Raw genomic sequence first — 15,084 nt, 5'->3', positions numbered from 1 at the left:
CACACATTTGTGGGCCTGGCCTATCCGGCTCTCAAACCTTTGAGGGGAGAGTAAGGGTTTAGACTTTGAAACTTAAGCCCTCTCCCTTAAACCCGGCCCTCATTAAGCCCTCAAAATTTATTACATATATTTTAATAAATTATTTTAGAATATATTTCATTTTAGCATTAATATGTTAAAAATCACTTAAAAGATCGTTTATCTATTAAGTTTGCCAACCTTATAATTTCATTATAATATTTTATGAAATGAATTTAACTAATCTTAATTGACTAATACAACTTTAACAAGTTTTTTTAGTAGTTTGAAGGTTTAATTGTGTAGTGCATTCTATTTTATCATTTTTAACTAATATTTCTAAATTTATTTTGTAAATAAAATGTATAACATAGTATCCAACCCTCACGTTTAGCCCTCAAGCCCGGCCCTTCAATCCCTCTCGAGAGGGTTGAGAGGCGGGTAAAGGCTTTGAGATTTAAGCATTGGCCCGACCCGATCCGGCCCTCAAAGTAAATGAGAGTAGGGCTGGCCCGGCCCTCAAAGCATGAGGGTTTCATTATTTGAGGGCCGGGTCAGCCCCATTTGACACCACTGCAAATTTTGTCGATCACAGAAGTGGGCCTAAAGCCTGAATTTTGTGTAGTCAAATTGTGTCTCTGGGCCCGTATTCTTTTACCAGCCGCGTGATTCAAAGTCCAATATTGTCATATGGGCCCGTTTGTTTTTTTTCTGTACAATTGCGTATTGCGTGAAAATCAAGTTTCCTAATCACAATACCAGAGGGTTATAAATAGGTTTACAATTTGTTAAATTTTTCAATATTTTTGAGTGATTGCAAGAAAGTTAATTTGAGAGAAGAAGAAGAATGAGTTTGTGTGAAGAAGAATGTTGTGATGTTTCAGAGCCACCCGATCCTGACGTTGTGGAAACTGATCCCACTCGTCGATACCTCCGTTTCAAAGAAGTTCTTGGTGCAGGCGCTTCCAAGATAGTTTACAAGGGTTTTGATGAAGTTAATGGAATTGAAGTTGCTTGGAGTCAAGTTAAGATCGATGAAGTTTTGTGTTCGCCAGAAAATTTAGAGAGGCTTCATAATGAGGTACGTCTCTTGAAGTCATTGAAACACAATAATATAATCAAGTTTTACAATTCTTGGGTAGATGACAAGAACAAGACTATAAATATCATCACGGAGTTGTTTACATCTGGTAGTTTGAGACAGTATGGAAAGAAACACAAAAGGTTTAATCTGAAAGCCGTGAAGTCATGGGCAATACAGATTTTATTGGGGTTGAAGTATCTTCATAGTCATAGCCCACCCATTATACATAGGGATATCAAGTGTGATAATATCTTTATTAATGGTAATCATGGAGAAGTCAAAATCGGCGATCTAGGATTGGCGGTTGTTATGGAACAGGCCAATCAACATAAACATACTTTTGTAGGAACTCCTGCATATATTGCGCCCGAAGTGTATGAAGGGGACTATGATGAATTGGCGGATATATACTCTTTTGGGATGTGCTTGTTAGAGATGGTGACTTTTGAACAGCCTTACAACGAGTGCGAAATTCCATGTCAGATATTTAAGAAGGTTATAACAGGAGTTATGCCTAAGTCGCTCGGTAAGGTGGAGGATCCGGAAGTGAAATCTTTTATAGAGAAGTGTTTACTCCCGGCAAATCAGAGATTGCCAGCAAAGGAGCTTCTAAAGGACCCTTTCCTGCAAGTTGAAGGATTTTCTGATGTTCAGAATAAAGCAGCCTATATTTCTAAAGGACCAACATACAGAGTTCTTGAGCGTTTGAAGCTTGGTGAGATCTCTCATGCTGATACTGAGTCTCAAAAGTCAACTGTTACGACTGAAGCTAAATGTTCTGATATGTCGACAAACGGAAACAGTCAGAAGTTTTCTCTCAGCACATCTGTATCTAATGTTACAGGACCTATGAAATATAGTGGAGGTGTCCTTGATGGAGTTAAAATGGACACAGATATTAACATGGCCAGCGGCGCTTCCTCTGTTATGGATGACCAAAGTGATAATGAAGAGTATACAAAGGAAGTGGAGCAAATTGAATTGCAATATCAGCAAGCATTGAAGGAACTATCAGTGAAGAGGCATCAGGCTATAATGGAAGCAAAGAAGAAGATTGTCACAAATAAAATAGCAAGTTAAGCAGATTTGATCCAGATATGCTTCTTCTGTTATGTACTTATATATGACCACAGTGATGATGAAGAGTATAGAAATGAAGTTGGAGCAAATTGAATTGCAATAACAGCAAGCACTGAAGGAAATATCAGTGAAGTGGCATCAAGCTGTTATGGAAGCAAAGCAAAGATTGTCACCGAAAAGATAGTGCGAGTTTAGAAGATTTGATGCAGCTCCGCTCCAAGATGGAAGTGGTAATTGAATAAGCGCGTTTCATGGATCGAACTCTTTGCACTCACATGTTGTAACTCTATTTGTATAGAGACTAAAAGCAGGTGGAATCCCTTGTTGTATTGTTGCTTCGTTTTTGCCTTTGAGCATAGTGGATTCAGTGTGGCTCCGTGGTTTTTTTCCCTGGTCTCAGGGTTTTTCCACGTAAATCTGTGTGTTCTTGTTAATTTGCTAGCATTTTAACATTCCACCATTAAACATGCACAACTAACACACTTAGGAGACCATAACACAAATATGATTTGATTGATTTCGTGCAAGTGTTCAACTTAGTAGAACACAATATCTTAATTGTCAGGGGCATAATAGTTCCGAAAACATGCAACAGTGAATCCTGATATTTGTAGGCAATAGATGGACTGTCAAGGATCTCTCAAAATCACAATGAGCACCATCTTGACTCACCATCCATAACGCTCCCAATGACCCAAGTGGTGGTTGTCACGAGTTAAATGCAATATCAATAGAACTCAATGTCATACCAGTAGAATTGTGCATTAAGATGCAAGATTGCGTTACATACAACAATACAACAACAGCCCAAACATCCTTTGGGACATTGTTTTAGTGGGAGAAAGAAAATGAAATAATAAAAATTGGCTGAAGTATCTGTTAGCAACTAATCTCTACATTATATGATAGCCAGGTTTTCAGGAACTCCCTCTCCACCATCGAGTAGGCAATTTGTGATCTCCTATGTGCTCAATTTAGAAACACCTCCCTCCCAAACTGTGAAATTTCAATGGTTTTAATAGGTAATATTCAAATTAATTCAAATACTATAAGTAGGTTCCCAGCTAGCAAACTCACTCTTCAGCATGCACACAAATAAAAAAAAAAAATAGAAAATGGAGGCCATCAACTCTAACACAACAGAGTCAGGTTATAACAGAGCTGAAGAGCTCAAAGCCTTTGATGAAACAAAAGCTGGTGTTAAAGGACTGGTTGAATCTGGCATATTGAAAGTTCCAACAATATTCGTCAGACCTCCAAATGAGCTCAATCAGTTGAAGGCAGATTCCAATGTGTCCTACTTCAGAGTTCCAATCATAGACCTTCAAGGAGAACATCAGAAAGTAATTGATGAGATTAGACATGCATCAGAGAATCATGAGAATCTCACTGCTCTACACTGTAGAGTCTACAGTCCACACTCCACACTACTATGATCCTAAATTTAAGCTGATGTCTACAGATTTAATTTAAGGTTAAAGTGTTAAACAACGAATGCATTACAGCCTACCTAATGCACCATTATTGAATGTTGACTTAATTGTTTTCATAATAAACAAGTACCAAATGTTAGTTTTAATAGAATCTCAATTACATAGAAATCTTTATACACATTGAAAATTAAAGAGAAAAATGGTGATCACCAAAGAAGCAGCTGTTCCATCTAGCATATCAAGTGAGTCAGATTACAACAGAGTTGAAGAACTCAAAGCATTTGATGAAACAAAAGCTGGTGTCAAAGGACTAGTTGACTCTGGCCTAGCAAATATTCCAAAGATGTTCATGATACCTGCAAATGAACTTAAGCAGAACTCAGATTCCAATCCGACCCGCTTCCACATTCCGTTGATAGACCTTCAAGGAGATCGTAAAAAAGTGGTCGATGAGATAAAAGTTGCATCAGAGAAGTGGGGATTTTTTCAAGTTGTGAATCACTGGGTGCCATTAAGTGTGTTGGATGAGATGATTAAAGGGGTGATAAGATTTAATGAACACGATGATGAGGTAAGGAAACAGTTTTATAGTCGTGATTGAAAGAAAAGAGTGAGGTTTAATAGTAACTTTGATCTTTATACATCTAAAGCTGCTAATTGGAGGGACACCTTTACTGTCGAGATTTTTACCCCTGCTCCACTGGATCCTAATGAATTACCGGCTGCTTGCGGGTATGGTTTCGATTTTGGTTACTCCAATAGTGAATAGCAAGTTTAATTTAGCTTCTCTGGAATTCACAGTTAGATAGCATTGCCTTCATTTGAAAAAGTATAATCCAACTGCGGCGAATTCAAGGAAGGCTAGCATACACAATCTTGCGCAACCTTATCTCCTGATTGTAGATTCTGAATTAGATTGGCTTAATATAATTTTTTTCATATTAGTAATATGATACTAAGCATAGTCATGTTTTGATCTCATCCTACATCCCAAACAATCCCCACTGATGATTTATTTTGTTCTGTTCACAGAGACATAACCATTGAGTATGCAAAGCATGTCACTACTTTAGGAGACGCTATGTTTGAGTTATTATCAGAGGCTATTGGGCTCAAAGCCGATCATCTGAAGCAAATGAACTGTAATGAAGCATGTCTCTTAGTCTCTGTGCTTTTGTTTTTCAACTTCCTTAATAACAAGACGAGCTCATCTTCAAGTTATGAGGTTTTTTGCGACTGCTGAACATGAAAAGGAGGCTTCTTTGTTGCTTTCTCGAGAGACCAGCCAAAGAAGCTAAGCTTTATGTTCAGCATAAGATGGAGGAAGAAAGCCAACGGATTTGGAGTTTGTTAAGCTTTGGGGCCGCTGTATATATTGCAGGGTCTTCAACCAAAATGCCTACAGATGTTATGTCGTGCATTGAAAAAATAGTTGCAAAAGAAGGTGTGGTTCCTAAGGATTCAGCTGTTAGGTGGCTGAGAGCACTGGAAAAGGCTGGTAAGTACCATGTGGAAACCTGGTCTTGAGATCGTTGCATGGTTCGGTTCAATCAGGAGTCATTTCTATCTTAAACAAAGAGAGTCAAAACCATCTTGTTTAAGTTTTAATCCTGAACTTGTATTTCTTGAGAGGTCCAATTTCGTCTGTGTGAAATCAAATAATATACCTCTAGGCTAAGTAAGATGTTTTGTAACTGTCTCAGATTATTTGTTATTTAATCACACCATTTTTGTATTAGTGCTGCTTCCTTTTAACTCGATGCATGGTCACAGTTTTAGAATCCTGCAAGTTTTTCTTCTCAAGATTATTTGGCACTAAAATATAAACAGTGGGAGCAGTCGGGCATTTTGCACCAAACTCACTTTGAAAGTTAAGTAGTCTAGTGCTACCAAACGGTTTGAATCCTGCAAAATGCCAACATCTGGATTCTGACGAATCCTTCTAATTAATAACAACGGTACAAGTACAAGGCGGCAACACCTATGAAATGGTACCTCTCAAAACTCCTAAATTTCTTCGTACGAGTAAAAGAACATCCTTGAGACCATCCATTCAGTTCCGTTATTTGACTTGTTTCTCCCAGTTTGAAATATAAGACATTTTAAGCCTACGCTAGTGTAACCGTTTTGCATCCACTCACTTGGGAAAAAGGTGGGGTAGAGCTTGAAATACTTTTGACATAGATACAACACATCAGAAAACGGTAATATGCAAAACGGTGATATGCCACACTTGTCCAGTTCACCTGCCATCCGTAATTGTTATACTGAGTCTATGTTTCTCAACAGTAAGAATGAAGGCACTGCAAGTTTGTCGTTGATTTCGATACAACAATCTTCCTCTTTTACATGGATGGCCTTAAATCCCACATCATTTCCATGTTACATCTGCAACAGGTGACAGTCAATTCGAAATATTTCACAGGACTCAAAATTAGTTTTAGTTTCAGTGTGTGAATGATTCAATCCTTTCATACGCGGAAACAACTAATTCACTCTTGCAGCTAGTTACGTTGGATTTGCCCGGCCTCTTTTCTTCAAATTTCTTGTGTAGGGTGGAAACAGTTGTACGTTATTTATAAAAACAGAAATTAAGACCTGATCAACTGGCATGCGTACAGTAGCCCCAACAATTGGCTTGCATAAGAGCTCAGCGCCTTCTAAGGATCAAAATCAATGGACTACTGTGAAGCCAAAAAGAAGCAAAAGGATCCAAGAGCGTTCTTTAGGAGAAATAGAGCCTACGCTTGCTATGATAAAGAAGGTAAAGTCGCTAATAAAAAACAAGAAGATGAGAAATCTTGAAGACTACACCAAAAAGTTTTGGGATGATACTTTGGGACTTACTTATGTGTGTTGTACTTGCGAAGGTTTCTTTTGCAACTATGAGAAAGCACATACTCATCTTAAAAAGGATCATTCTAAGATTGTTAAAGATATCATGACTAGAAAGTAGGATTATCATCTCTACTTTCTTAAGTTCGATTGTAGGATGACTAATATGTTATCTTATGTATGTTAGGTTTGAAGCTTGTCGATATAGAGTCTTTGTGCTCCTCCTTTCAATGATCTAACTCTTAGGGAGGCTTAGCTTGTAAGGTTTAACCTTTTGCAATAATATCAGGTGGGGGTATACCTTAACCTCAGCTTACTTTTTCAAAAAAAAACTGGCATGCGTACTGATCGATTTCAGATGTGTCGATCCATTGACTATTGGGTTAATCAATTCACATACGTGATTGTAGTGCTGATTGTGAATGTATTGTAATCTAAGTCCATTATTGCACGAGGGCTTAAAATGCTCATCTCATGAAGACCCGCGTCGGCAATATTTTTAAGTAAGGACACAAAATTAATTAGAAAGCAGGACAGTATTTTGATTTATTATAAATTCATCCTTGCCCTGAATTTCATTGGATGCAGGATGTTCTCGAGATTGTTTAGATGTTCTCGAGATACATATATTAAGAACAAACTAATTACACGCCAATTACAATTTTGATTCGTGATATAACTACGGAACATTAAAACGCACAAATTGATTCTTAAAAAGAAACTTTTCGCCTTCACCGTAAACACACAAAAAAAAAACACAAAGTAATTAACAACCCAATAAATAAACAAAACCCCAATCTACTTAAACACCCCAACCACACATTCTCTCTCAAAAAATAGCGATGGCCTCACATCTATATCCGAATTCTAAAAAGGGCAAGAGATCGAAGAAGAACTGCTCAAGCTCCAATGGTTGTTTTTCTTAATTCTAAAAGTGGTTGTCGTGGTGAAGAACAGGTGATGACTTATATTCGTTTAAACCCGAACAGGTGATACAACAAACTCATGGCTTAACAGTAGCATGAATCTTGAGGAATGCAGGGTGAAGTGCTTGAATAATTGTTCATGTATGGCTTATACTAACTCTAATATTAGAGGAGATGGAAGTGGTTGTGTTATGTGGTTTAAGGATCTAATCGATATGAGACAATTGACTGGGGTAGGGCAAGATCTCTACATTCGTATGGCGGCTTCTGAGCTAGGTATCTACTCACAACTTCTTTGTGTACAATATTAATTCGCACAGTTTATTTAACCACTTCACCTATTCACGTTCCATTATTAGCTCTACAATGAATTGTATACCTTGATGTTGTGTTTTTCCTCTTCTACTAATAGCTCTACAATGAAACACTCACGGTTTCGTTTTTCAACTGCGATATGCTTTAAGCCAACACATTTTTTCATTTCATACCTGTAGTGGTCTAATGCTCATCTTACGTGTTATAAAATTTATGTCTAACTTCATAGTTCCTGACTACATGTTCAAATAATCTATTGTCGGGTAATGTGTGTTCAAAGCTTCTAAAAGCAATTCAAAGAGGGAACGTGTGATAATGATCATATGCATTGCATTTGCTGCTGGGATGATTGTGTTAAGCTTGGGAACCTGGTGTTTGTGGAAGAAGAGAAAACCCAACGGTATTGTTCATGAATTTTTGTTTCCATTGTTCTTTGCTTTTAAGGCATCAGAACCAAACCATGCCTTTATTGTTGAAATCCATATGTCAGACATCTTATGAAGGTGCAGTGGTTCATTTATGCTAAGTGCATATCCTTAACATTTATGTAATAATCTTCGTATTTTGTAGTACATCAAAATTTTTGCATAACGATGATCATCCTCTGATCAGGTGAATGTGAGAAAGATGACCTAGAAATGCCGCTTTTTGATTTAAGTACAATAGCAACAACAACAAATAACTTCTCAGAAGACAAAAGCTGGGAGAAGGTGGCTTTGGTCCTGTATATAAGGTAATTCTTACTCATATAGTCTTCACAAATTCAGAAGGTAAACTTAATATGATTTTCTATGTGGACAACGAATATCACTAGGGCAAGTTGGATGGAGAACGAGAGATAGTTGTAAAGAGGCTCTCAAGGAACTCTATACAAGGTGTCAGCGAGTTTAAGAACGAGGTGTTATTAATGGCTGCTCTATAGGAATTATCTCGGCTGCGCAAACTTGTCCAGAGAACACTAAGAAGAAACCACAGGTATGAGTTTTTGTGGTCTGATGGCAACAATAGAGTTTTTGCGCAGGTTTTTCTATATTGGTGTAAGTTTGGTGGCGGTTTCTCTTTAATTTGATGATACTACTTCATTGTTTTGAGTTTTAAGATACCCATATTTGAATTGGCTTCAACAATTGTTTGCAGGAAACTCAATTGTCACATGATGCATACAAGTTCCTTATAAACTAAAAAAAAATAGCGTTCTTAAAACCTCTGCTTGGTTCCCAAAATTAGAAGTATGACTAAATCCCATCAAATTAGAATTCCACTTCAAATTTCAATTAGGAAGGTGAAGCACCGACCTCAGCAAGCATATATAGATCATCGTGATAGTTGAACCCCATCAAACAAACATCGGTTTCAAAAGAAAATTTTGAGGTGAGGGGTAAGCTTTAGGGGTCAGTAGGGCCGGGTGATTGAGATGGAGAACATGCAGTTATCGAATTTCGGAATCTGCACAGCCGACGGAGGAACATTATCAAAGGTTGGGGTTACCTTTGGGAGGAGAAGGATCAGATCCGAATCGATCTTAGTATGGGTTTGTGCTTGAATCAAATTTTCAATAATTTTATTTTGGTTTTAGTGTGTTTTGAATTTCCTGTTGATCTTTCACAACTTTTGCAACAACTTGGTATTCGTAGTAAACTGAAAATGAAAGTGTGAAATTACAAATTATATGTTACCTTTTCTATTTTCAATTAGTAATAGTTAACAATTTGTTTGTGTTGAATTAAATTGGGTTCTAATTGTTTGCTACAATGTCTCACCAAGTATGAGTTATGATTCTGTTTTCGTTGTGGTGATAGTGATATTTCACAACTTTTGCAACTTGATATTAAATCTTGAACTGAAAATGAAAGTGTGAAGCATTATTGAATTGGATTGCGCATTAAGACTATCGATATATGTCATGCTTTGTAGGTGCTTGCGTGCATCACAGAAACCACTATTTGTTCGTTTTGATCTTGAACGAAGAATTTTAACATTTGCAATCACTATTTGATGGTATTCATGTGCTTAAGCGTTATTATGCCGATTTCACCATTTCGAGTTTTTGCTCCCAAGAAGCTCTAATAATGATCATGGATTATGCCGATTTCACCATTTCTGTTTTTCCCACACCAATTCCTCAATTCCGCTTGACAAGGTATTACCTTTTAGTATTGTCATTCTTATATATGATTAGTTCATTTATTTTAGTAGTTTGCATATTGTCAGGTTGGTCCCATTGGTGCATTTCTCCTGAAGATGCATGTGCTAATAGTGGCAATCTGTTGTAGATATAGTGTTTCTTTTGAAGGGCATGTAATCATTGGGTAATACTGAAGCAGTAAAGTCCGTTTGAATATGAAATGTTGTCTATTTTTTTACTTTTCTTTATTTGTTTTTAGTACATGTGCCGCACATAATAGTTTAAGTACTTATATATGAATGCTTGAATACCATATGGATATCTAGAGTATTTCTTGCAGCCTAAAGGAATTTTCCTTCTCCGCACTTAAAATTAAATGAACTAAATGCATGGCTTTATATTTGTTTTTGGTATTATTTATATCTATTTTGGTTTCTATGTTACGTTTGTCGTAAATTAAGCCCCATGTTTATATTTTTTTAGTAGCATTGTTGTCTTGCACACTATACTGATGTATCTTGAAATGGATCCTTAGCTCAATGGAAGAGCACTTGATGATGGTTCAATAAAATTAGTAACCTTCTTTTGATGGAGCAATAACTCTTGGTTTTGATATACTATTGTAATTTGAAAATCAACCGTAGTTATTTTGATTTTTCGGTATTAGTACCAGGGTTAAGACTGTTAATAAAAGGACACAACAGGTGATAAATAAGTCCATATTTTTTTCTTTTGAATCAAGATCTAACTACTAAGTTACGTTGTACAATGAGAGACAATGGTTTCAAATGTAATGTATGAAGATATAGGGTAGGTTCATATAGGCAAGATTTTGAAAGTTATTGAGGTATACATACATAAAGTCTTAATATTTTGGATGGAGCTGAGATCAATCTTTCTTTTCTTTTTCTTTTTTTAATGTATATGACGTTGACTATGTCAGTTATTTTGATTTTAGGGGGTATTACATGTGCATAAGTGTGTAGAATTGTCAAGCCCGTAAACAAATTGAAAGAGCTTGAGATAAAACAACAACGTTGATCTTCACATACAAAAGAGAGCACCATCATCCTAACACATTCAAAGAAACAGTAAGTCTCTAACATCTTTGAATCGTCTTAATTTGCTTATTAATTTTATATGATGGTTAAAAAAATTCATGTTCATTCGATCATGCTGAAATTTTAACCTAGCTTGATAAAATTTAGAATATGCTTCATATATTAAATTTCTTCTCTATCAATGTATACAAGTTGATTTCTTAGCTTGCTTTGGAGTGATGATTCAATTCATGTCTTAAAGCCAATAGTTGGTACTCAACCTCCTACTCTTTTGTTGTGGTTGGTGCATGAATGTAGCAAGCTATTGAACTTGGAGTCGATTAGCAAAGTAGTTGTGGGAAGCTATGGATTTATGTTACAAGATGCGTGCTTAGCTTATAAATTGGCGCTTCTTAAATGGTGCGATCAAGTGCTAGAAAGGGACATTTCCTAAGCCTGATTTCTAAGTTATAATTACTGCATGGTTGTTTATTAAGAGATAACGATAGCATTGCAGGTCCTAATAGATTGAATGTCAAGTATTGAGATGGTGCATACAATGATACCACTCTAAAGAAAAATCTGAAGGCAAAGACTGAAACATAACTATGAATATGTAATGGTGCAGACATGATTTATCATTGCTAATTGTTGATGCATTTTATTATTGTTACCATACGATACTTTTAATAAATTATGTTGTTATTATATTTAACCCGTGTGCTTGCATTTGAATGGGTACAATATTGGTGCACTATAATATCGAGCTACACTAAACTACACAGACGGTTCTTTAGATTTTCAGTATTAATAGAGTAGTCATGGTAATACAATAGGCTTATTAAATATTCTCAAGGTCAGATTAACATAGAATGAGATATACCTAACATGTGCCACTTCATTCAGCCTGCAATAAGCTTAATTATGTTACTATTACAGGAGTTCAAACATTGCATAACTTCAAGACATATATTTGTATCCACTGACATGTATATTTATTTGTATCAATGAGATTTCTGACTAAGATCACGAAGGTATTTACTGTAAAATGTAACAATCCGGCATGGCCGGGCAAAATGGCTAGTATATATATATATTATTATTATTACTATTATTGTGATGTGAGGACACGTGTAGATTTTCTGTTATATATAGTAACACAAAACTATATATGTGGGGGAAACCCTAATGTGGTCAGGGTTCAAGATGGAATTGGAAAGTTAGTTGACTTTGATGATATGTTTGGTGTTTGTTTGAGTGCGAAAATTTTACATAAAAGTACAAACAAAATGTGGTTTTGCTATTTGATTTGCCAATATTGTGGTGGTGAAGTATGGGCATACCAAACTTGGTAGGGACTTTGGTGTTTTATTAGTTGCTATTTGACTGCAACTTTAATATAAAAGTTGGTTTTGCATCATCTAATCATAACACAAAAATCGAATTGCTCAGAATTTTGCAATATCTTTACAGATTTCATCAGTTCCAATCTTCAGGTAATGGATTTCTTAACCATTTTGAGGAAATTTTTGCATATGACCAGAAGTCCAGAATAACTACACTAGACACTACTACACTAGTGGTCTAGTGGAGTAGTGGCGTGTTGAAAATCAGTCCAATGCGCTGGGCTAGGCACCCACGACCATCAATCAGCCAGAAGGGGGCAGAGCTACTAACAAGTTGCATCTGCACCTTACGATCAATGTGGTGAATTGAATCTCCCATGCAAATATTAGTCATTTATCTTGAGAAACATTAGTCATACTCATCGCTCTCTTGGTTGTCAAAATCACAAGACTTCAACGACCAAGAATAAATTAATAGATAGTTGTTGTCGAAGGCGTATATGTATCATGTATGGTTAGCAAGTAGCAACACACTTATCAATCATTTATCCTCAAATATGACAGTTTGCAAGTCCAGGAAGAATAGTCTTGGTTTCAAATATGACAGAGCGACTATTTTCACATCCAAGACTTGGTTTTTCAGGAGACCAGTATGGATGAGCGGATCCATGGGTAATCCTTTAAAAACCTGCTTAACATTTTATGAATTTTCACATAATATCGTTTTGAGTAGCAATAAACATGCTCGCTCAGGGGGTGCCATCAGGATATTGGCTTGATAATCTCAGCTCGGCATCCTTTGAACAGAATATTGAACGTGGAAGCATCAGTAGCCCCTCTCCTCATCTCATTAGCTAGGTAAATTTTGAGCTTTAGTTAACAATAATGACACGGTGATAGTCACTATCATCCTTCAGTTCATTTAATTTGTTTCCATCAAATGGACCAGTTCCTTTGCTTCTTCGGAAAAAGAGATGTTAGTGCATAAAATATAACAGAAATGTTGCTCTTTCGTATAGGATAGGTATTGTAGAAGGATTTTTTTTTTTTTTGCACGCAAGTAAGGAGTAGTATTACGAATAAAAGAATGTGTTACAGAGAGATAATAAGATTACATTTCATCTGACTTAACAGAATCTAAAATAGGATCGAAAGGGACACTCCACTCTTGGGACAAAACCTGGTCGAATGTCACTCCAAACAGCTTGTCTATTATCAAGAGTTGAAGCATGCCTTGCTGCAGCGTCAGCTCCAAAGTTAGTTTCGCGAAAGGTATGGGTTATTCGCCAGGAGCTAAGTTTCGAAGTGGCTATTTTCCATCTTGCTCTGATCTTCCATGGCGTGTTCTCTCCCATAAGGTATTGTAGAAGGATGCTTATTAAGTGATAAAGGAGATTCTCAAAGCAAAAGAAAAATAGCAAGCTTGCCCACGCACCCACGTTGTAGGGTGCCTTGAGGGAAGAGGAAGCATCATTTCATTACCCAGAAGAATAAAGTAAAAGTAGCAAGGATCCCAAATGATGAAAGCTACATGTATATGTATATATATATACATCTACTGAAACTAACAAACAACAAGGATTAATTCCCAAGCGAAGTATTGAACAAATTTCAGATCAGTAAAAATGGTTAATAATTTCTGCGTTAATGGAACTATGGTGAACGTGGACAACTATTCCTCTCCAGTCTCTTGGATTGGCTTATATGTTGCAGTAGCAAATTTGGTATGTTTAATACTTATCATGTGTGATGTGTTCGCTGGAATTCTTCACAAGAAATTCTGGTTTCCATGTCGATTCTTTTCACTTAACTCAGTTACATTAACTCTGTTATCAATTGCTACAAAAATTCCTGTCGATCTTACTACTCCAATGCCAAGTGCTCAGGACCAACTGTCCAAGCTCAGTGGCACTGTTTTTATATGCATAACAATGGTATTTATGATGCCATCTCTTGGAAGTAATGGAGAGTTCGAATCCTACGCAAACGTTACAGCGTTGAGCATCTTTGTTATTACTGTTCTGGTCAATATTGTTATACAAATGACCACTGGTGTGATTTTTCTTTCTTTGTAGAACATTTCATTATTTTGGGCTCCATGTTGTTTCTGCTGATAAGGTTTTGGTTTTTTGTTATTGACGTGAATGGTTTTAAGAGCTCTTATGCCAACAAAAATAAAGATCTCATGAAAGAGGGTGAGAATAGTATGTTGCAACGCCTGGAAATTTGTTATATACATAGTTTTACCACCAACCCACAGTTCTTATTGTGTAAACACCTATTTTTGAATAATGCATCAATGATTGGCACAATTTCTTCAGTGGTTCTAGTGCAAGCTGTGCTCCGATCCCTTATTTTTAAGGATTTGAAGTTTTGTGAAGGAGTTTCTGATTATCGCTGGTCAATGTGGTTGATGGTGGTGGTCCAAGTTCTAACTATTGTCGTTGTTACGGTAGCCATTGGATTTAGATCGCTATCGTTGGTTTCCGAGACAATATTTAATTTTGAAGGATTAGCGTATGCTCCACATTCTTATCTGCAATTTCTACATTTGTTCTCTTGGTTAAATGCCCCGAAATGGTTGGCAATGAGCATAAGATATGTGATTTACCTTCCACTTTGCTATATTGAGTTCGTGGTAGTTAGTTTTTCTTCCATTGTGGTTACAATAATTTTGACCCCCATTCGGTTAGAAAGGTGCACATCCAAAGAAGCAAATGAAACATCCACTACGGAATTCAAAATTTTACTTGAAGCACGTAAAATGGAAGTAGAAGAACAGGTATTGACGAAAGTTGTGGAAGACATGGAACGATGGATGAAGAGGAATAAAATGGTTGCCCTGAACTCCTTAAGATGTTATCTGAGGTTCCTCCATGGCA

General features: G+C 36.5%; 2 protein-coding genes, 1 long non-coding RNA gene and 1 pseudogene across 6 annotated transcripts; all 4 read left to right on the top strand.

Annotated features, from left to right (window-relative positions):
• The first annotated feature begins 813 nt into the window (after nt 1–813).
• LOC147500722 (putative serine/threonine-protein kinase WNK6 pseudogene) lies at nt 814–2,598 on the top strand (annotated as a pseudogene). Its single transcript, XR_015196500.1, has one exon. The product of XR_015196500.1 is annotated as a putative serine/threonine-protein kinase WNK6 pseudogene (transcript).
• Nucleotides 2,599–3,569: 971 nt separating this feature from the next.
• LOC147500721 (1-aminocyclopropane-1-carboxylate oxidase homolog) lies at nt 3,570–5,353 on the top strand. The gene is made up of 3 exons (XM_086559410.1): nt 3,570–4,186; nt 4,266–4,347; nt 4,648–5,353. Exons 1-3 carry the CDS (start codon nt 3,815–3,817, stop codon nt 4,653–4,655), a joined length of 462 nt encoding a protein of 153 aa, XP_086415536.1. The 5' UTR covers nt 3,570–3,814; the 3' UTR covers nt 4,656–5,353.
• Nucleotides 5,354–7,096: 1,743 nt separating this feature from the next.
• Nucleotides 7,097–9,013, top strand: LOC147500720 (G-type lectin S-receptor-like serine/threonine-protein kinase SD1-1). 3 transcript variants are annotated; one of them, XR_015194739.1, is made up of 6 exons: nt 7,097–7,407; nt 7,492–7,652; nt 7,972–8,091; nt 8,304–8,424; nt 8,506–8,666; nt 8,829–9,013. XR_015194739.1 is itself a non-coding variant. In XM_086559409.1 (4 exons), the coding sequence occupies exons 1-4, from the start codon at nt 7,472–7,474 to the stop codon at nt 8,531–8,533; spliced, it is 450 nt and encodes a 149-aa protein (XP_086415535.1). In that variant the 5' UTR covers nt 7,100–7,471; the 3' UTR covers nt 8,534–8,821. The 3 variants fall into 3 exon arrangements, 1 of the variants encoding a protein (XP_086415535.1); XR_015194737.1 differs by having other exon boundaries at nt 7,100–7,652; XM_086559409.1 differs by lacking the exon at nt 8,829–9,013 and having other exon boundaries at nt 7,100–7,652; nt 8,506–8,821.
• A 719-nt stretch (nt 9,014–9,732) lies between these two features.
• On the top strand, nt 9,733–14,050 carry LOC147500719 (uncharacterized). The gene is made up of 5 exons (XR_015194736.1): nt 9,733–9,831; nt 10,775–10,907; nt 12,767–12,874; nt 12,956–13,060; nt 13,561–14,050. It is a non-coding gene; the product is annotated as an uncharacterized LOC147500719 (long non-coding RNA).
• The last annotated feature ends 1,034 nt before the right edge of the window (nt 14,051–15,084 follow it).

Source organism: Coptis chinensis, chromosome 5 (assembly GCF_015680905.1).
Source record: "Coptis chinensis isolate HL-2020 chromosome 5, ASM1568090v1, whole genome shotgun sequence".
Taxonomy (NCBI): domain Eukaryota; kingdom Viridiplantae; phylum Streptophyta; class Magnoliopsida; order Ranunculales; family Ranunculaceae; genus Coptis; species Coptis chinensis.
The sequence above is the reverse complement of the archived record's forward strand: the minus strand, read 5'-3'. Positions and strand labels throughout refer to the sequence as shown.